General features: G+C 49.0%; 2 protein-coding genes across 2 annotated transcripts; one reads left to right on the top strand and one right to left on the bottom strand.

Moving 5' to 3' along the window:
- Nucleotides 1–114: 114 nt before the first annotated feature.
- Nucleotides 115–11,365, top strand: CSUI_000695 (dihydrouridine synthase protein). Its single transcript, XM_068060926.1, has 12 exons — nucleotides 115–994; nucleotides 1,728–1,808; nucleotides 2,387–2,514; nucleotides 3,409–3,455; nucleotides 4,146–4,275; nucleotides 5,362–5,424; nucleotides 6,671–6,718; nucleotides 7,778–7,855; nucleotides 8,266–8,574; nucleotides 8,803–8,934; nucleotides 9,493–9,555; nucleotides 10,305–11,365. Exons 1-12 carry the CDS (start codon nucleotides 841–843, stop codon nucleotides 11,001–11,003), a joined length of 1,932 nt encoding a protein of 643 aa, XP_067927097.1. The 5' UTR covers nucleotides 115–840; the 3' UTR covers nucleotides 11,004–11,365.
- Nucleotides 11,366–11,732: 367 nt separating this feature from the next.
- On the bottom strand, nucleotides 11,733–19,043 carry CSUI_000694 (abc transporter transmembrane region domain-containing protein). Its single transcript, XM_068060925.1, has 10 exons — nucleotides 18,928–19,043; nucleotides 18,185–18,280; nucleotides 17,534–17,612; nucleotides 17,207–17,331; nucleotides 15,897–15,992; nucleotides 15,207–15,331; nucleotides 14,713–14,812; nucleotides 13,939–14,075; nucleotides 12,985–13,151; nucleotides 11,733–12,454 (listed from the first exon to the last, which is right to left on the bottom strand). Exons 4-10 carry the CDS (start codon nucleotides 17,327–17,329, stop codon nucleotides 12,315–12,317), a joined length of 888 nt encoding a protein of 295 aa, XP_067927096.1. The 5' UTR covers nucleotides 17,330–17,331; nucleotides 17,534–17,612; nucleotides 18,185–18,280; nucleotides 18,928–19,043; the 3' UTR covers nucleotides 11,733–12,314.
- Between the last annotated feature and the right edge of the window lie 2,931 nt (nucleotides 19,044–21,974).

Genomic DNA, 21,974 nt, shown 5'->3' with positions numbered 1-21,974 from the left:
TGTGCGCGATCCTACATGCACGCACTCCAAGCTTCATGATCGCATGCACAAGAGATTTTGTTAAGCTGTCTCTTTCTTTGTCTCTTGCTGTCTCTCTTTCTTTCTTTTCCTTCCCTTTGTTTCTCATTCCTTCTTCCCATCACTCTTTTGCTTCTCATTTCTTCGATGGACTCAATTCACGACCTCTACCGATAACTGAGTTACTCTCTTCTTCTGTATAGAAGTTTAACAATTCCGGACCGTTCTTCCCCGTGCAACAACCTTGGGGAGCAACTGTTGAAAGCCTTTTGTCTCTTGAGGAACGACTGCTTTCCTTCTTATCATCTCTGCTTTTCTGTCCATCTTGTCTTCCTTCTCGCCCTCCTTCTTTCCCCCCAACGAATTACCTTTTTCAGTCCTCGCTCCTTTCTCTCAGAGAAGTCTCAACAGGCTCTGCTCTCATTGGTGGAGGTCAAGAGAGAGAAAGGGGGAGGAACGCTGAGGATCATCATCTCAACTAGAAGCTCATAATGTATCAACCTTCATATGGTCGTGGCAACACGTCTACCGTGTATGCATCCTTTATTAGATCCATACATGCAACCGTAGATGTGCATACACATATGTGAATAATCGATATATACGAATCTCAGAGTACATCTTTTCATCGGTTTGTCTGTTACGTCGGTCTCTCTCCCCGTTAGTAGTGGTTCTCCCCTCTCATCTTTCTCGTTCCCTCGATCTCCGAGGAAACAAGATTCTTCGACGTCTCAAAGCAGGAGGAGAGAAGAAAGAAGAAAGCACGAAGTTCACCTGTTGAGAGGAGAAGCTCATATATACTGCATCTATACTGCGCTAGTCATGCATGATAACACTATCGACCCTACAGGCAGTAGGGCCGTACAAGACGAGAGCGAGAAAGATGAACACTTTTACAGAGGAAAATGGATCTTAGCTCCCATGGTTCGCATCGGCATCTTGCCCTTTCGTCTCGAGTGTCTCAAATACGGAGCAGGTAAAGTCACCCAGAGCACTTGGCTTGGCACCCCGTCTCTCTGAGGTGTATGTACACCTGGTTGGCTGGCTTTCACGCCTGTGGTCTGAAGTGATGTGTGGTGATGAGATCGAAAGGAATACGGACGAAATCTTTTCCAGTCAGTTGCTTTTGTTCTCGTTCTACGAGGTCTCTCTCGACTACTTCTTGTGTAACCCACGATGATACGTCTATGCGGGTAGTTAGGTATGATAAGCAGGTGTATATGTGGATAGAAATCTATACAGGCGTATAGATTGATTTGCCAGCTCGGGGATCGACTTCGTCCTTGACGCTCACCCACCTGAGGGACGTATCTCTATATGTATGTCTATCCAGCTACCTATAACTCTCCCTCCACCATCTATCGACACCCGTCTATCTATCTATCTATCTACACACCTTGGTATATACTGTTGGGAGATCCGGTCTCCTCAAGGGTGTGTCAGGTATGTGGAAGCCTCTGTACACAACGAGCGACTCCCATGATAGAAGACAACCTCCCTTGTATGAGGCTTCTCTCAGGTGAAGTACTACGCGGTAGATCAACAAGAAGTTGAAGCCAGAATGTATCTCTCTCCTAGCTAATGGTGAGAGAGGAAATGAGTAGACGACTTCAGGGCTCGTCTTCCTTTGCCTTCCCGGGGGCCTCTTTTCATTGCATCCTCTCTTTCTTTCTTTCCTTCCTTGCTTCCTTCTCTCTTTTCCTTTTCAGATCTTGTATATACGGAGGAGATCATCGACCACAAGCTTCTCAATACCGTCAGAACGTTCAATGAAGATTTTGGCACAACAGGTAATAATAAAGAATGGACCAAAAAACAAAGCAGATACACCGGAAAAGAAGAAAGCAGAGAGAAGAAGGGAGACGGTTTCAGAGTTCTGAGAGACACGTCCCTTTCATTTCTCACAAAGGGCCTTTCTTTCCTTTCTGTTACGTCGTAAAATTGCGCCTGAAAATACTCTTGCGTGGTACCTGCAAATAGAGGAGGTGTACGTACTCAGACTGATTCCTCTTCCTTCTTCTTTCTCTCTCTCTGGGTCTTCAAGTCGATCTCCTGCTGCTGTTTTCTTTCCTTCTTGAAGCGTCTGTCTCGCTCGTTTGCTTCTCTGTTAGTGCTGTTTGTCTCTCCTCTAGACATACGTGTACCTGTCTGTGTACACTTGTGTGTGCTCGAGCGCGCCCATCTTCGTTGTATGCGCATGCATTGGTCCGATGTACGAACCCCCTCCGTCTCGAGGCATCTCTTATGATTGTTTTCTCTTTAAAAGACTTGCCTCATGATCGCTATGACGACGAGAGAATAGCTGTCTCGTTTTTTTTGCCTAGGTGTCTGCGTGTACGCATGGGTTGTATGTATGTGGGTTGGACAGAGTATATACATCAGCAGGATTATACCTGCGTATTTTCGACCTGCCAGGAGGAGAGAGGGAAGGTGGTCTTGCAGCTTGGTACATGTGACTCTGTCCGAGCGCTGAAAGCCTCAGAGCTAGTAGCCCAGGTAATCTCTTAGGCATGTGATATCTTTAGGTTCTTATCATGAGCGAATTAGGTGTAGCGACACGGAACTCGTTCTTCCATCAAGCGTCACTAGGACGCTTCTTATTAGACTTCTCAATGGCCGACCTATGAGTTCTCATAACGAAATCCAAAAGAGCAATTTCTTTGCCTGCGTCCCTTTCTATTTCAGTTTGACACACTGTTTTCTTCACAAAAATAGACTAGTTATTAATCTCCCCCCTGTCCTAGTGATGCTTGCTGCAGGAATGGATTCCGATGTGCCTACACTTGATCGGCTCGTAGAAGGAAGGGCGCGTAATAATGAGTGTTTCATGCATGCGTGCAGAGTGGTTTCTCACAATGGTTATTTGCTCCTCTCTTGGAAGAAAACTTCCGTTCAAGACCTTTCTCTGGCTCCCTCTCGTCCGTCCTGTTGTACTGGTTAGAAACGAATGGCACTTGCTCAGCTTCGGATTGCAAATAGACAGATGGAGGGTGTCTGCGTGAATGGATATGTACGAAGCTGAGGATGGGTGTAGTCTTGTACATGCCGTAAAGTACGCCTACGCCAAGCTCGTTCATGTCTACTGTATTAACCCTGACTCGTCTTGCATGCCTACTGCCTTACCTCAGACTTCAGACTCCATCAATGGTTGCACGGCGTCCTCCCTTCTGTCTCTGCAGTTCATTGCTCTGCCTTGGCAGTTATACTACATGCCACCAGTTTACTACGCCCACCGCCATGGATATGCATGTACCATATAGACGTACATTCGTACATACATATACACATGCGCTTCTGAGTTATATCCTTTCTAGTCCGTTGTTGCAGTAGGTACCTATATCGATATGCGCATGTACCTCTTCCCTTGTATTCGTATGTGTGTCTGTTCAGGACGTCGTTGGCATTGATGTGAACATGGGCTGTCCCAAGAGTTTCTCGTAAGTTTTCGAAATGAAGATGAAGACGAAGCAGAGAAGAACTCTTTCGCAAGGACGGGAGAGGAGGCGAGGAAACCGGGGAGAGCTCCGCAGTTTTCTATCGCTTTCGTTTTTCTCTCCTGTAGTCAGATAGAAAGGAACAAATGCTCCTGTGCGGGAAGGAGAGAGGGCACGGGGTGACTTTTGTGTTAACCGCCTAACAGTACAGTCCCTTCTCCCTCACTGTGTGCATGCACTTACACCAGTTTAGTAGCACTATCTTCGTCTAGCAGTTAAAGCGAGACCCTCACTTACCAACGGTAGTGCGAGTGTAGCAGATGATGGTGGAAGAAGCAGGAAATGAAATCGCAGAGTATCCCTGAGGTACACTGAGTGGTAGGACGACAGGGGGGATGAAGGGCACGGGCTCATTGCCCATTTTTGAATGAATGCCCATACGTGCTCTGATTCTCGTCGAGTCCATTGCTTTATCAGGATGAGAGAGAGAGAAAAGAGATACAGTACTGAGTCAACATGAAAAGCAAACTTTTTTGTCTCAGGTTGAGCTGAACGTACCAACTGAAAAAGATCATTCGTCTGCACGCAAACTCGTTTGTGGTTGAGAGAGCTAAGTTGCATCCTATCTATCTATCTATCTACTCCATATACATATGGTGTGGTATTTTGGTTGCGTGGTGTTTCTGTCGTTAGGATAAAAGGTGGGATGGGAGCAGCTCTGTTGAAGACCCCTCTTATAGCTACAGACATCTTGAAAACTCTTCGGCGCAATCTCTCGTGCTACGTCACATGCAAGATTCGTCTACTTGATACCATTCCCCAAGTACGTCATTCCTCCACTTGTCACTCTCCTCTCCGATATTCACCCGTACGTCTTCGCTTTCCAAATTTTTCCATTGCATAGAGAAAGTAGATGTAGAGGATTCGCAGAGCAGAGGAAGCAATGATGTGCCCGCAACAAAGGTCGACGCGGCTTCCTGTCAGTAGGCGGGGAGTGTGTTTCTGTTTGTCTTTGAGGTTGCCTCCTTCTCCATCTATATAGAGCACAGTACCGATCTCTGGTGAGAGTGTAGAAGAGGACTGTGTAGTCCGTATAGGGCCAGCCAATACCAGTGAACTGAGTATGCTTGTGTATATATAGACTTGATGAAGTTCGCCCGCGTTCTAGAACACTCGAGGGGGTTCTGATGCAACTGGACAGAAGAAGGCGACACATAGTGGTGCGCGTCGGATCTCTGTGTTTTATCATAGGTAGTACAGATTAACAAGCCTTTCCGTTCACGGTACCAGCATGAAATTCGTTCTTTACCGTAGCTATCGATCTATTTGTATACAAGTACATATAGACATGACTCCATCCTTCTGCGGTTTCACAGGCGTTGCGTCTGATGTAGATGCCTGAACCGTGGGCTGCATCTCCTTGTGAAGATAGATGAAAATCTTACTCGAGAAATGCCGGGGTATTGATCATCTGGATGGCCTCCCCCGGTCGCGTGGTTTTGATACTTGCATACTGGAAGACTTTAACTATTTCATGATGTAGCAGTGCGCTCACCAGTTACCGAATCTCTTTCGGAGCTTCTCGTCTTATTGTCAGTTTTTGTCTCCTTGTCGTCCAGTAGCAAAGTAAAGCTGCAGTCCCCCTGAGTGTATGTACACTCTGCGATACCGGGTGATTAATCACGCTTACAGAGGGACTCCTCTGCGGACACGGCTCTTCATCGACGTAACTATCAAAACATACGGCTCTACGGTTATGTCTTTCGGTAGATGTATACGTATACATACATTCCTGTACATTACATGGCTGGGCTAAGACATTTATATATGTAGGGGGATACCTGCAGCAGAACTGGATGCTGAGAGATGAAGTGTCTGGGAAGGGGTATGTGTCTTTCTCTGAACGCAGACAATCGACTTTGCGCGGATGTGCGAAAGCTGCGGGATCGATGCTCTTGCTCTCCATGCACGGGTAAGACAGGATCACTCTTCTTTTCCAGACACACTTTAGAGCTAGCCTTTTCCAACCTCCGACCTGGATACAACTGAGGTGCATATGCATAGAGAGACATATGTTTGTTACATACACCGGTATGCAAATCTATTCATCATATATTTTTACTTCTCATGGTCAGCAAGCACAAGGCATTCTCCGGGTTTCTGGTGTGCCATGTTTGCGTGTACGTGATTACATTAGTATGATCGCAGTCACTAATAATACCCGGATACCTCTTTGTATGCTCACGCGGTACTCTAGTTTGTTTGCCAGATTGGAAAAGGCTGATAACGATGTCTTCCATGACCTGCTCATCGGCTTATACGGGACCTCCTGCCCCTTGCCTTGTGTATGACGTGGAGAACTTTTTGATCGTCAGGATACGTATAGCGTATCCGTGTCCCTCCAAAGCCACATTGAAGCTTTCTCGTCATTGAGTTTTCTTCTGAAGGGCAGCTTCGTATGCACGTGTGTTGTTCCTCTTCGCTTCATTTCGTTCTTGGTGAAAATCCGACCTATTTAGACGTTGGTGGGAACTATCCGTACATTCATGTACACAGATCTATCGGTAGAAACACTTGCGTCAGGTTTCATGCTGCTCATACGGAATGAATTCACCCGGTGTCCCTGCTCTTACTGAACTACAGAAGGGGAGAGAATACACAAGGAACTTCGCACAGACAGTGACAGCAGCGGAAGAAACTCTACCTGCTAGCTCTTCTGCTTCTGTAGCACAAGGTTTCTAAGCGAGAGCTTATCTTCTGTTTACGTCATGATTTCATCATCTCTAGTTTTTCTTTGCGCTGCGCGGAGCCTCGCTTCAAAGTCCGTGAATTGGCGGCATGCTTTTTGTGCCTCCCTCACTGACTCTCTCTACATCCACTGTGTTCTTGATTCCATATATATATATATGTATGTATATCTATATATAGACAGCATGCGGAAGATGATACCATCAAACTTAACCTCTAAATTTTGTCTTCCGCAATGTATTTTACTTGCTATTCGTCACCCTATAGTTACACTTCACTCTGTACATGAAGAACTCTATATGACAGGCTTTCAGACTTGTTTTTTTGGACAGTCTTCTTCTATGCATTAGAGTGTATCTTGAGTGTGTTTCCTTTTGTCTTGACTAACAGTTTGACAGCCTTCTCCTGTTTCTGATCCGTGCACATACGCGTATGCTTTTTTCTGCTGTCACTGCCGTTTGATGATGCAGGAGACGCATGAGCGGCCTAATCATCGGGCACACTGGGACGCTTTCCCGGTATGTTGAGCTTGGCCTTTCTCCTTTTCGCTTCCTCCTGATCTTTGTACCGAAGTCTCCCCTGTCGAGGTTTCGGAGTGTCTTTGCATTCCTTTGAAAGAAGAAGAGAGGTGTACATACAGCCAGTCATCTTCACGACCATGCTCTGCTCCCACGCTTGAGACAGATGAAGGGTGGCTTCCTTTTCTTTGTGATTTAGTTCGATCTGTTGGTGGACTGTAGAACGATGTTTCTACGGGGTACAGGCCTAGGTAGATATCAACACATCGGTCGTCTCTTCGAGGGAGGTGGTGGTCGTCGTTCCTCTAGCGGTCCGCTGGAAGACCTCTGATATATATCTGTGTGTATGTTTACATAGCTAGGGGCAAGAGACAGCAAGAATGTAATGTGGTTTTCCGTACGTACACCTGTCTTCTTTTCATCATTGTACGAAACAAAACAGTATGGAATCGCTTTCTTTCGTATTGGAGAAAGGATTGCTCGATATATCGGGAAATTTCGTCTGTGCTTTCTCCTGTCTGTAAATCGTGCTTATTTATGAAACCATAGATGTGTACATACATATCTATCTGAGATGTTCCGAAGAGAGGAGTTGTGACAGTCGTTGTCGGTGTTGTCTCTCACTTTCGATTCTTGCAGCGTCTCTCTGAGTGTGTAGCGCGTGACTCACGATTCTCTCAGGTATTTCTTCTGTATCATAACAACAGAAGCAAGGCCGTTCCTGCTGGCCACATACATGTATATATATATCTATATACATACATACATGGATGTGCATGTGCACAGGGGGTATATGTGCAGATACATACGTAGAAATATATATATATATATATATATGTAACTATCCACGCACGTTTACGCTGTCTATGCTACTGTATTAAGTCACGTGTATGGCGCGTGAAGTATTCACATTGGAACTATTCGGGTCGAAAGTATCGACGTGTCGATGTCTTGGTAGTAGTGGCTGAAAGCGGACGTATTCAAAGTATTGTAGCCTGTCTTTCGTGCACACTTTGCTCACATTTGGAAGAGGGCCCGTCTCTCCCTCTCTTTCTGCAGATAGTTCGGTCGTCTCTTTCGATCCCCTTCATCGCAAATGGAGATTTTCTGTCCTCCAATGATGCAGCTGTATTCCAGGTAAGGAAGAATCTCCACGCTTCCCGCCAGGGGCACGTTCCGTCTTTCTTCTTGTTTGACCCCTATCAGGTCGGCTTTTTGTTCGTCTTGGTGGTAGAGACGTATATGTCTGTACAGGTGGATATTAACCAGCTTGTGTGCTTGCTCACCGGCTGATTGTTCGAAATATCATGAAACTTCTGTTGCCTTCCATAGCCGTTTTCTCTTCTGCTTTCTGTTTTGCCTGGATGCTATCTATCTATTTATATCTATCTACCTATGCTTTATAGGGTTTGTATATCTATATACCGCTGGAGCTCAAGACAAGATGGTGGAGTGTTCGGCTTAGTGTAGCATACGCCAGTATACAATGCTAAATGTCTTTTGCCCTTGGATTGCCTAGAGTGCTTCCTTTCTTTCTTGTTCGTCAGGAGAAAGGCGGAGGTGCAGACAGCTTGATGTTCGCCCGCGGCGCTCTATGGGACCCAAGTATTTTCTTATCTAAACCGGACGGGACAATTTGGAATGGTCCATCATCGTCTGTCTTTGTCAACAGGCTCACTGAGGAGAGGGCAGGATCAAGCAGAGAACAACCGACTCACGTCGAGGGCTGGAGGTCATCTAGCAACGGGGCTGGAGATGGAGTAGCAGCGGGATCAAGCTTTGAAGCTCCTAGGTCTCTCTCTTCGCCTCGTTCTGCTCCCCCCCGTCTTACTCTTTTTGGTGACTATATTAAACAGGTAGGTGATTGGTCTCAGGTCGTGTGATACACCACAGATCTTCTTGCCGATACGCCGTAAAGATTAAAATGCATGTTTCCAGTGTATATCCTCTCTACACTAACTCTCTGTGGCACTTGGATGACGAGAAGATACCAGGCTGTCTTCGTTTTGGTACGATGATGTAGGTTGTTTTATTAGTTGTTTTCGATAAGCGTATTGTATGGCTTGTAATCTCTTGTGATCGAGTACAGCTCAAGCGAAGGACAGGAGGGGAGCAGATTGGTGAAGGATACTGAAGCTAAAGACAGATGCGTTGACAAAATGATACTGTTTGCCCAGCTGAAAGATGAAATTGTCGTCCGTCTTGACGAGGCCCTGGTACGAACCTATCTTGTAAACCGATTTCCTTCGTATTCCTTGTGACCCTTCTTTTGTTCACAAACTCGTTTGTTATTTGCTTTTCATTAGATGTGTTTTCAACCACACTGACTGTCGCAGCTGTAGTCTCGCTCCTGGTAGCTGGATTCTTCAGTACGGCTAGGGAAAAGGTTCCAGCGTTAGTAGCGTACCTGCCGTACGACAGATAGCTGGCTGAGCTGTGTGCTTTCCTGCCAGATTCATGTAACTCGATAGTCATCGTATGCATGGCGCTCTACCCTATATAAACATACCAGTGGGAGAACACTATGGCATACGCTTCTCACGGATCGAAGGAGAATCTCCTCCTGTAGACACATGAAGACTACAGGCTGTACGGTACAGAGATACCATTTCATAGACATCTATCAGTCCCGTGTGTCATCTCCGAGCAAGGAACTGTTTGTTGCTGTCTCTGGAAAGGTGAGAATATATTGTTTTACTCTCAGCGAGACGAGGCCGGAAGGATGATATTACTGTCCTTATCTTGTTCTCCTTTTTCGCATACGTGTACGACAGAGCATCATCTGTAACGCTCCTTACCAGGCTATGAAGTTCGCTCTCCAGAGTATGGCTGTCCATGTAAGACGAGACATATATCGCAACAGAACAAAGCCCTGGGTGACGTACGGCAATCGCTCATTGTTCGCTCTTCTCCTCTTATGCCAGCGAGAAGGAGTGAAGCTCGCTGTTCCTCATTGCTCCACGCGCTCTTAAGCGAGGGGGCTGATGTGCGATTTGCACTACATAACGGGTAGAAAGTGTAGAAATGCCATTTCAGGAGAGGAAGCAGAGTCTACAGACGTGTCCGTCTTGCGTAAGTGTGGTAGAAGGAGTTATCACTGCATATTGCTCCTTGTCTAGCAATACAAATTCCTCTATCCTTACCGCATGCCCAGTCCGGAGACACGATACAGTGCCGTTCGAGCCAGATAGTAGGGACTTCGGCCTAGCTGCTCCGGTAATCTTGCTACCGCACAACAATGATTGTCCTCTCGAAGCCGCTACACATGTGCATATGGCGAGAATGGTGGGCCAACGCGAACACGCCACGTGGTGGTTGCCATTAAAAGAGACCAAAAAAGCAGTGCTCTTACCCTACTTATTATATATAACGATACGCATCTATATAGAGATACTGATCTATGGCATGCAATACATGCATGCGATGCCAGCACGCTGTAAGATCTTCATGTCTGAAGTATTACTTTTGCTTTGAGGATTCGAAACTCGAAAGCAAGGGGGATGGAGCCACTTGTCTTCATTTGAACCTTCCGTTTTTGCGGTAAATTGTTTTTGTTGTGAATGATGGCAACTGCCCCTTTGTGCAGAGAGACGATAGCCGAGAATTGAAGACGTCCATAACCAGTTCAAAGTCGGTTCGAGATCTATGCAAAACACTCGGAATTGATTCGTTTTATTCTTCCGTGTCACCCGCTCTACCGCCTCATGCTAATACTCTGGTTTATTACCAGAAACAGAAGAAGTCTCCTCTTTCTCTCGAAACGACTACTACGACTCCTGTTACAGACCAGTCTGCTAGTCCTTTCACCGGGCCTTCGACGTCTCTTACGCTGAAGCGGTTTCTTCAGTCAAAAGGCATAAACAGTACTGACGGCCTGGATGAAGTGGATGAGGTTGGTAGGGAATACGTTGTAGAAAGCAGTAGCGGGGGGCAAGAGAGAGGCGGACAGTCTCGAGATGATTCCGAAACTGCGCAGACAAAGACATGTGTGGAACGTCGCATAGACTCATGCAGTCATAGCACAGGTTCACTTAGTACGGATGTTTGTGACGGAGACGAGAGACAGAACGGACATCGCCTGTCGCCTTCATCGTTTCAGAAAGAAGGGACAGAGAAGGTGCGAGGGAAGGATGAAGATGATCGTGGCGGTGGTAAGTCGGCTCGTCGAAGAGACGCAAGTCAAGAAAGATCTGACGAGAGAGATCTAGAGGGAGTGAAGAAGGTGAAAGTAGCAGAGAAAGAATTTTGTCAAAGCAGCGACAGAGAGCAACCTGGTTGCCAGTGAAGTTGTTTGACGATATTCACATGCACACCTCACTTCCCAAGTGGGTCAGTGAACACCGTCTCCGCGTTTGCCCAGCTAGCCAGCCATTTACCGAAACAAGCCAGAGAGAAGCCAGAGAGGGGTTGGCTTATCTGTTGTGCATTGTTCCGTTCTTATTCTCTTGTTTGTCAAAGAATCACACGCCCTTCCCCAGGTGTGTTTCGTCTTCAGAAACCTGCTCCTCGTTGTCGTTGTCGAGTATAAACTACGGCTCTTGTTGTCAACCGCACGGCCCGTAGTTTGTCTTGCTTTCTTAGTCCCCTAAAAGAGCACGACGTTAGCCAGAGCTTTCTGCTACTAAACCAGTCCCACTTCACCTACCCCAAGCTCACACTTTCTTTACCTACTTCTTACTTCATCTCGCGCACTTGGAGGAAAGTAACGCGCTCTTGCTTTCGTCTTGCATTACCCAGAGTAAGTGTAGTTAAACAGTGGCTGATGCCGTCTTCCCATGTCAGTGTGGGGGCAGGATGAACTTCGGTATCAAAACGAAGAGACAGTCACGGGCTGATGTGAAAAACGCGGCACTATATTCGGCATGCTGCTGGAAGGCAAATGAGCGGAACGCTAGTTACTCTTTTGATTGCTCTTTCTTCGTCTCACACGTAACTTCAGGGGAAGTGGGGAGTCAGCAGGGATTCACTGAGCATGACTCGCGGAGGCTGTAGAGGAAAGTTGTAGGGTCTGGGCGCCGGAACGCCATGCTTTTGGGAAAAAAAATCATCCATTCTTTATCCACTACCAATCCATGTGAAAGAAGGTATAGACGTATTAGGAAAAAGGGTATTAGGACTACACATACGCATGATGCCACGACATTATAGAACTTCGGCTTTTCCAACCCATTCCCTCTAAAGGCTTTGTCTGTGGCGAAGTCTAGGTCATTCGGTTCTCCCAGGCACAAAGGTCTGAGATAGAGACCATGAGAAAAGACACTCAAAGGAAGAGACGGAACACATTGCCAAACAGACTAACGAAAAAACGCAAGGTGTTGATGATGCTAACCAAAACAGTGTGTCCCTACATCTCTCAGAGCGACTGTCTTCAAGAAAAGCCTGATCTTGGAGATAGACGTGGGAAGTCCCAGCACGAGAGCAGATATGGCCGGGCTCAGTAGTGCTAGTACTTGATGCTGTAGAAGCTTTGCGTGGTCACGAAAACAACAATGTGGTGAAGACATGGTGCCTTGCATTGAGGAACGGGAACCGTAGCCCCGCGACAGTCAACACGTAAGAACTGGAACAGCGACGGGAAACTTACCTATCTCTTTATTTATCTTCCCTCCGTATAATGCGAAATATTGACGAGGTGCTTATAGACTCCGTTAGGAATCTTCATGAGCTGCCTATGCTTCCCCATTTCGACAACTCGACTACCTCTCCGGTGAGGATTGCTTAGCACAATGATCTTGTCTGCATTCGTTGGCCAGAAGGCGTTTACAAACACACACACACACACACACACGCATCCCACGACATTACGGACAGCTTCAACCGGTTAATAATGCTACGGGATTCACCAAATCGCCTCTGCTCGTTTCAGTAGTTGTCTCTTTTGTTTCTTTCGTTTCTTTTTCGAAGCTGAGAGACTTCTGTTCGCAGTCTCTGTCCGAAGGCATAGTTAAAAAGGCCCCGAGTGTGAAACATTCTTCTGTAGCTGAGAAAACTTGCACAAAGCCGAGCTTGTTCGGGTAAGCCGTATGTACCGCCGCTATACACGTACACATACGTACAGATCGTTCGCTTGATTCAAATGGTTCCCATTGTAGCCACTACCAGATTGGGAAAAAGCTATCGAGCCTAGGCGACAGACCGGACACAGAATTTCGTATGAAAGCAAGTAAGGCCAGGCAGAGTAAGTGTACGCAAGAAGAGCTCTCGACCTCGAACTCTGTTTCACGAATTGAAATTGCACCAACAGTATTTAGAGTGGACTTTGTTACCTGCGTTCTTGATTGTCGACAGCCTATGGGCTGCAACAATCGTCACTCGTTGAGATGAAGACCGGACAATTCTATCGAGTGTCTCTTGGACTTTCTGTTCCGAGATGGCATCTAAAGCAGATGTGGGTTCGTCCAGAAGCAAGATTCGAGGATTTCGGAGTATTGCCCTGCAAGCAGCAGCGAACTGGCATGCAGCAAGAACTGTCCCTGGTGCTCAGAGGCGTACAGTCGGAATCGCTTCTCCTTTCGCCTACGATTAAAAAACCTGCACTGCCATCACGTCCCTACGTCACACCCGGGCTACGAAAAACATACGTCAGGACAGTAGCAGAAACACTTAAGGCATGCACGTGTGTATCCGGATTTGTTCCTGAACCGAAACAAGCGCACGCAGCGTCTGATATATCTGCAGATCTACTGGTGGTGTCTGGATTGACGTGGAAAAAAACCAGAAAGCTTCTATGATGATGAGCACAGTTTCTCCGCTCCCTTCTGATTGAGGTCTCCTCGGTATTCTGTTTGCTTCATGATCCGTGGTGACGGGCGCGGGGTAGGACGCTGGCTGAGAGAAAACTACACGAGAAATCTTTCAGTAGGTGGAGTTCTGCACCAGCACGGGGAGCTCACGGTTCTCACAGCACCGATGTACTGCTCGATGAAGCAGATTTCAGTGACTCTATAGGGGTCCATTACAATGAATGACTGCACTCGAACTCGACAGAAAACCAGGAAATCGAACGCCGACGACTGAAGCATCACCAGCTCTTCAGTTCGGCAGTCATCTATGATATTCGATATCTGGCGCCAGTCTCACAATGCCAGAACAACCACTACGGAACTCGACGCAGACTCCAATGAAATGTATGTAGCGAAGGAGTCAAGGATACTCACAACTGCAGACCTGGTGTCTGCCACATGAGATTGCAAAATCGACGGTGCTACGCAATGTCTCACCGAGCTATTGCGATTCTTTGCTTCTGACCGCCAGATAAAAGTTCTCCGCGACGACCCACTTTAGTTTCATATCCCAAAGGAAACATTGATATGAAGCCATGCGCGTTTGCCTGCCTGGCAGCTTCCTCCACCTCTTCCTAGGACATAGGAAACACGGCGTGTAGTGACTGTCCATGCATGGTTTTGCCCGCTTGGCGACAGATATGGATGGACGAGTGACACCTGAAAAAGCCGCCTTTTCTCGATGACTTGAACCACAGCATAATCGCCTTGTTCGTACTCAGTACAATGTAGGTTCTCCTCCCTGCCCTCTGCCCTCAGCGTCCCCTTCACGCCGCTTACGTCCTGTCGTCATGCTTTAGAACATCTCTCTCATACTTACCCTGCTCTGCGAGCGGGGCCAAAGTCTTTCTCAGTCGAAGACCCGCCTGCCGCATATATACGCGTTCTACCACTCCTCTCTTCACGTGGTGTGACACAGTGGAATTCACCTGATCATCTGATGACCACCCAGACCTCTGGAGTTCGACAGCCTCCTGATGACCACTCCCTTGCAGTTGGCCTTCTTATGTGTTGTTTCTAATTACCCTGCAGATCCCTCGGCCGAGCACTGACGAAGCATGCATTCAGAACTGCTTAGCGAAGGCACAACGGAGATGTATTCGTACATGTACGTGTAGGTTGGGCAAAAGCTCGCTCATCACGTGCTGTTCTCTCTCCAACTACAATTCGGGTCGCACTGGGGAATGCCTTGGAGACAAAAAAAATTTTTACCTGAGAAGCGTCAGGCCTCCCGTACCGGATGTTCTCGGTGACCGTCATGTTGAAGAGTTCAGGCTCCTGATTGACAAGGGCCATCATTGCTCTCAAGCTCCTATCCTCATCAGAAAGGAAGAGAAGTAATATGCAAAGCACAAAAAAAGAAGCGAAATTCTAAATCATAACTCGAAGAGTCACATACGAAGACGGCCGCCTGTTACGACGACGAACAAAAGAAAGCTTTTCTCTCCTTTCCGACACATTTCCATGTTACGTACTACAAGTCGTCCTATGATCCTACCTCGACCCTGCCTCCACAGACAAGTCTGCCTTTATTCGTATGTGCGTGCCTATATTTGTTATCTCATTGCAAGTCATGTCCATCGTTATCAGATGTCCGGTCACGCCGGGGGACACGGTCACCGCTTGGGACCGGAAACAGCATACAAGCAAACTGGCTACTCCTCAGTGTTTCGCACTGATGGAATTCAGACGTGGATTTGACTCACCGCAAATTACAACTGCGCAGCTCGACGCGGTCCACAGTTATGGATCCGCCTGAAACCCGGTGCTCTCCACAGGCGCTATCCTGCAAGGGAATTCTCGTTTCCGTTTCCAGATCGTAGAATCGCTCCTGGGCAGCACGGCATGGACCCGGGATGTTCCTTGCAGTAAGCCAACTGGGCGGCACTCACTCGCTTGCACCGAGTATGTGCACGGGTCTCTGCGTCGACATCAGATGTATCTTTAGCGCGCGAGCAGTATTACGAGTGGCATGGTGGACTGCTGCACTGAAAGGGCTGTTACCGACCGACGTTGACTCTGAAGTAGTGGATAAGATACATGGCTCAGCTTGCGCAGCTCCCTGGGTGCCTGTGTAACTCTTCTGCGTAGTGGAGCAGCATACCCAAAAGACTATACACACAGCTAGCTAGCGCGCTACCTCTGACCCGAATGCATATATACGTTTTTGCGTCAGCTGATCAGCCGACCATCACCGGCAGGCAGCAGATGGCTACACACCGTTTTAGGCTGACTCGCTGCGGCCCTGTGGACCTCAGCGGTTTGTGGGAGAAGTGACGAAAGTTTAGTGCTTGTGGCGGGACTCAGGAAGCGAGCTTCATACATTCCTCCGAGCGAATGAATAGACATATGCCACTCTGCAGGAGGGCTGCCGCCTCCTGTCGACCGATTCTTACGAGCAGCTGAATGACTGTCGACTTCCCACAGCCGGAACTTCCAACAAGCGCTACTGTTTCTCCAGGGTTCACGGTGAAGCTGAGATTTGAATATACCTGTAGGACGAAAAGTACAGAAACATCACCCAGAGCGCTGGACCGATTTGAATATACCTGTAGGACGAAAAGTACAGAAACATCACCCAGCGCGCTGGACCGATTTCTGACCTCCTCCTATGTTACCACGAAGAGTTTTGACGCGCCGTCCGGTGCGTGAACAACATGGCGCAAGCCAGGAACTGGGGTAGGAGGAGAACGAGCAAGCAATACCGCCTATTAGGCCATCTATGTAACGTGACACGACACCAATCCACCGAAAATCAACAGCACGGCGACCACTCATCTCCTTAAAGCCGTCCTAGCTACAGCTTGCGATCTGGGTCTCGGCAGACACGTATGCACAAACGTGTACGTCTGCGGCCACCATAAGAGTATCAACTCAACAAGAACAGAGACCTTCTTGCGCAGACACCTCACGCATGTCGGCGCAGTGAACGGAAATGGTGTTTTGTGACTCACCGGCACTCCAGGCCTTGCTGGGTACTCAAAATTCACTTTGTCGAAGACCACCTCGCCTTGGAAAGTGCTGGGAACTAGATGGACACCTCCAGAGTCCCTCGTGTCAATGCTGGAAGTCTTGGGCGAACAGCACACGCGTAGGTCAAGGCGCCTGTGAAGCGACCCTGAGTTGTTTGGTACTCACTTCATTGCCAGCACTGACACATTGCTATCCGCGATTCCACAATTCCTCTCTTCACTCAAGGTCTCAGTCTGCATCAGTGGTGGCGACATAAGGAAGTGGCACCGTAGTGCAACTTGCCTGATCGTCCCATCGGCAAAGATGCTGACGCTCTCTAGGGGGTTACCGACAAGGGCGAGACGGCGTTCTCGAAAACGGGAGTGGAGAGCTCGGGTTTCAGATTCAGCTACACACGTCTGCTAAGAGGCACTACACGTTCACACCTGCACGGGAGAGAGGCTTTGTGATTCATCCTGAAATGCATTCCCCCATCGACCGGTCAAGTGTACCTAGGCGGTGGGTGACGGTCACGGAACATGGGGCCGATCCATCCCCCGTGATCCCCAACAAGTAGATACACAGGTTGGCTGCATTGGGGTTACCTTGCTGTGTATACTAGGGGCAGGCGCAAGGTATACTGAAGATTGATATCCGAAACATACAGGCACAGTCGCGCATACATTTCCAGCTTGCACTACAAACATATGATACAAGGCGACTCTGACCACGTGTTCCTGCAGTCTGCCCTTACACCGTCCAACAGATCGAAGACTCGACCAGCAGCCTCTTTGGCTTTTTTTGCATCTGTTGCGACAAGGACGGTCTGTCCGATGCCATTGGCAGCAAATACCAAAGCGAAGAGCGTTTGCATCATCGCTGGCAGGAAAAAGCACCAGACGTGAAAGAAAACAACACACAGCCGTCAGCAGTAATTTAACAGTGTCTAGAGAGTCCTGAGAGAAAGCCCCACCTGCAAAAGGCTTCATTCGAGTGCACCGTATGACTGTTTGTTGGGAGCGTCACTGCCGGTGAGCTTCCTTTCCTAGCCGTGTGTTCTTGTAGCTTGGACGAAGCGTACTTGTTGCTTCGGTAGAGCCGTCGGCTACAAGCTTCCCTCCATACCAAAGTGCCAGCGCATTAACAAGGAACTGTGAGCCCTGCATACCGCATACAAAAAAAGGAACGCCCAGGCAGTCAGTCGTACATCCTACAGGGTCTCTTGATTCACTGTCTCCTCCCTGGGTGGGGGGGTGTAGTTCTCGAAGCCCTTGCCTTGTTCGCCGCTAGTCATCTGCTTTGATTAACCCGTGTCCGTACCGGGCGATGACCTGCTGTTTTGTGTTTGCAGTGAGACGCACGGAAATAGACAGTCATCCGGCGATTAGCTGGCCTCACTTCTTTCGCCGAGCAGTCTCTTGTTTTTAATCGGTCTGGAGACACGACAATAGTCGCCACAAACCTAAAGTAGCACTACGAGAATCCACCCACGATGCGTGAAGACGTAGCGCTACAGAAAAAATGGGTGGGGGACCGGCGCAGCAGCGGGACGACTACTGGACGGCGAGACAGTTAGGCTAACCGAAGCATTTGGCACAACTGTAGCTGCGGCTATCCTGCACGAACTACGAGAAGGCAAACGGATGCACTTTGTTCATGAACGTTTCACAATTTACTACACGGGAGGGCCGAAAAGCGCCATGTGAATCAGCAGATTCGTTCGCTGTTATACCTGACTGAATCCCCAGACTAGACCAAGATAAGCAGCTGTTTTCCATACTCGTTCCAGATCATGCCGTACAGCTCTCTTGTACTCGGCCAGGAAATGCTGCCAACACCAACCACCGGACAAAACGAGTACCCCAGTCCAAAGACTCTCCAACTACGACCCCGGCGACGTTGTCCATTCTTGTGTGCAGGCCGTCGACTAACCTCTTCTGCGGCCTACTTCGACATGGGGAGGATGCTTTCCTGCCCATTCTTAAATGATTCAGGCTGCCAAGCCTTGACTGATAGTGGGAGCCAGACTGGCTTCAGTTAGACTGAATGAAGAAACCGACCAGGTTTCTTGCATTTCTACTGCTTGGGACGACATGAATCGACCATGATTCCCTTATTACCTAAATGCACGTACAAACTTGTTGAAACCGAGCTTGACTCGGTGTGCATGTACCTGAAAACATCAAGCTCTTACAACACCGCGATTCACACCCTTCTGCCGGAGAAAGACACTAACAAGAAGCAGGAGGCCATAGCGTGCGTGATATCGCCCGGTGAGCCTTGTCGCGTCGCCCATACAGTGTCGCCCTTGGACGACTGGTAAACCACAGTGGGTATACAGAAAGACTGCAGCTTTCTCGAAGCTCGGCGGCCCAGGGGGTAGGGGTTGCCTGCTTCGGAAATAGCTGCTCAGTAAGCAACTCAGGCACTACGCACACCACTGGGGGCGCGAGCGGGCACAAGTGTGTCACCTACTCTACGAAGACAGCCGGCACTGCAAGTCCACAATGCGTATTGCTCGTGTCTCCTATTTCTGTAGGGGTTGTACTTCAGTGGCGGAGGCAATACGTACTGCTCGGAAAACAAAAACGTTTCCACTACGGCATAGCTATGCGCAGCAAAGTAGCTGCCGCTCCCCTCCAGTAACCAGCCGGTCGCGGTGCTGTGTACCGACCTTCTCTAGCCCGAACGCCGCTATCACGCGGTGGCATGCAATGACTTCGCAGAAGACACCTGCCGGGGTGCTCGGATCGCTTCCTTCTCTCACGCCGTCTTTTTTCTTTGTTTTATTTGCTGCAGATACACTCTCTCGCACAGCAGCAAGAGATTCTTTCTCATGAGCTAAGGCCTCGTAGCCAAAAGACTCCCGGGATTGTTTCTTACGCCTGGTGCTCGCCCGCCCGTCCGGTGTGACGTCAGCTATCTCAGACGCTCTTGACTCGAACTCGGGCAGCAGCCATGGACAGTCGACCTACAGTGCGGCCATGCTCCTGCACCGCGTCCGTCTCTACTGTTGACTTGAGAGGCAGAAGGCTAGTACTTACAAACATACTGTCCAAAACGCGTGTCCACCATCATCGCGGGGACGAGAACGCAGAAGCACGCGAGCACGACAGCCGCTAATCGCGCTACCCCGTAGAACGCCAAGCCGACGCCTGAATGTTCATATGCATGGAAAGGGACGGAGTGCCCTTGCAAACGCCCTCACCAGTCGCCCAAGGAACGATCGGGGCAGCTGTGGAGACTTGTACAGATCCGTGCGGAACTCTGCCCCTCCTTTTCTGGAGGAAGAATGTCTGCCGACCATCTGGTGAACGAGTTGCTGCTACAAAAGCCACCGCAGCCGGCCAATGGGGGTGCACGAGGCAGGGGATCGCGTCGGCCAAATGAAAGAAGACGACCTCATTCTGTATGCCATACCGAGATATACACTGCACCACCAGCGAGACAGAACCAACCTCGGCCCCGGCAGCAACCCGCTTTCATCACCAGGGTTTACCCCTAGTATCATCCCCAGGATTGCTTCTACCCGTCAGCCGCGCCTTCTTTTGGCCGCTCAAAGTGTATTCCGGTCACAGTGACGAAGTCAACCGGCGCTTGTCCAGGTCAACATTTACCCGCTGCCATGGTCGCTATGGCCTGGACACTCGCAGCAAAATTACCCGCGCTCCCAGTCTTCACAAGAGGAATGTCACTCGAGAGCACGGTGACGACAGAGGCTGCAACACAAGACGAGCGAGTACGCAAAGAAATGCAAGGCCTTTTCAGCTCTGAACATTACAGCTCCATTGCTCAGACGTGGTCTCAAGCCCTATGTTCGAGATCAGCAGTCCTAACATTCTCCGCGAGAAAATCCTACCAGCGGAGAGGGACGCTCGTCTCACAAAGATAAAGACAGCCTGCTTAGTAGTGCAGTGAGACTGGTGCCTGCGGGTAGTGTATCGACAAAATCTCTTTGGCGGGTCCGATGTGTGAACCCCTTCCCTAGCAGTACACGGACCACTGTCCAGACCATAGAGGGAACTGGAATTCGGCGCACCACACACACCAAGTGTCGAAGACCATGAAAAACATCGGCATTCAGACAGTGACAAGGTGGGCTGCTTCTAAGTGAGCACCTACACTGATGTTGCTTGGCGTTTGAAGTGCAAAAGCTTAGCACTCGGTCGTGTGAGCGCAAGCAGCCAGCAACATCTACCTTCACAGATAACCCAAGATTTTCCATATCAGCAAGTTACTCACTCGCCGCGTGTCGCTTTTGATCGTAGAAGGCGACTTCCCGGTGAACTGCCTCGACGAAGACCCTGCTGCGTAGAGCGGTGATGATCTTGTATCCCATATATTCAACAGTGAAGAATTTGAAAAACTCCAGCACCCCATCAATAAGGCCAAGAATCAGAAACAACAACGCCCACCAGTTTGCCTGCACATACAAAGCGCACCCTGTTGGTCTGTGTTTGAGTTTATGGGCGCTTCTCGACATCTTGCGAAGCAGACTGGTCCCCACCACCAGCTTCACCGCCACAGGAGCTCACGGTCGGCGAAGGCCGGCGTGCATCTTCTCCTTGCAGGGAGCTGGAGAACCTATGGCTCTGGAGTGTCCACTGTGAAGAAGATGTCGCTGATGTTTGATCGTTACTTTTGTTTCCATGGCGGTACGTGCACGCGGTAGGGAACGGAAGAAGCACAAAACAAATATTCAACGGCTTGACAAAAAGCCGTGACCAAAACTACGACCGTAACAGAAAGGGAACGCCACGACACGGCGGTGGCATATATTCGGAGAACTCCGCTCGGATAGTGACATCTGCAAGCTTACGTCTTTCTTGATCCTCTCGGGATCAGTATCAAAGAATACTCCGATAACGCGCGCGAAAACCACGCCAAAAGCCGGGAAGCAAATGCTACAAGTGTAACACGCACGCATTCAAGACTGAGCCTCCGGGGGTGGAGGGGCTGTTCGTCTCGACGACTGCCACCACATGACGATTTTGAATTGCTTGATGGGATGACCAGATTGCCATCAATTTCTCAGGACACTTTCACGAGACTTGTGCCCAGCTCCTCACACGAGAGGCCCGGTTCTAGAGCTGAAGCCAGTCCTTGAAAAGAAGGCAACAAGTGAGTTCTCTGTGATGACACAGGAGGACGCCAGGAGAACAGAGAAGTTAGCCTGCTCCGTATGCTCACGAACCCTCCGAAGACGGCGCCTGGACAGACGGGCGATACTTGTTACCAGACCGGCTGGGGCCTACCGACTGTTTGGACCGCGAAGGGAACAAACTCGGCTTTCTCTCGGCCGTCATTTCTGCCTGCTGAGGAACAGTGTGACAGAGTGAAGACTCCCGACGTTACTACCAGCCGTGATAGAACGGCTGACTAGCTAACGTGACCTCTCCGGTGGCATGTAGTTGACACTTAGTCGGCGGCCTTCCATGGTGTTTGAACACTAGAGGCTGCTTACCCCGCCGCCGCCGAGGAAATGGCACATACGATCGCACTTGGCCAGTGCGGGCGAAGCA

Source organism: Cystoisospora suis, assembly GCF_002600585.1.
Source record: "Cystoisospora suis strain Wien I chromosome Unknown contig_272, whole genome shotgun sequence".
Lineage (NCBI taxonomy): Eukaryota > Apicomplexa > Conoidasida > Eucoccidiorida > Sarcocystidae > Cystoisospora > Cystoisospora suis.
The sequence above is the reverse complement of the archived record's forward strand: the minus strand, read 5'-3'. Positions and strand labels throughout refer to the sequence as shown.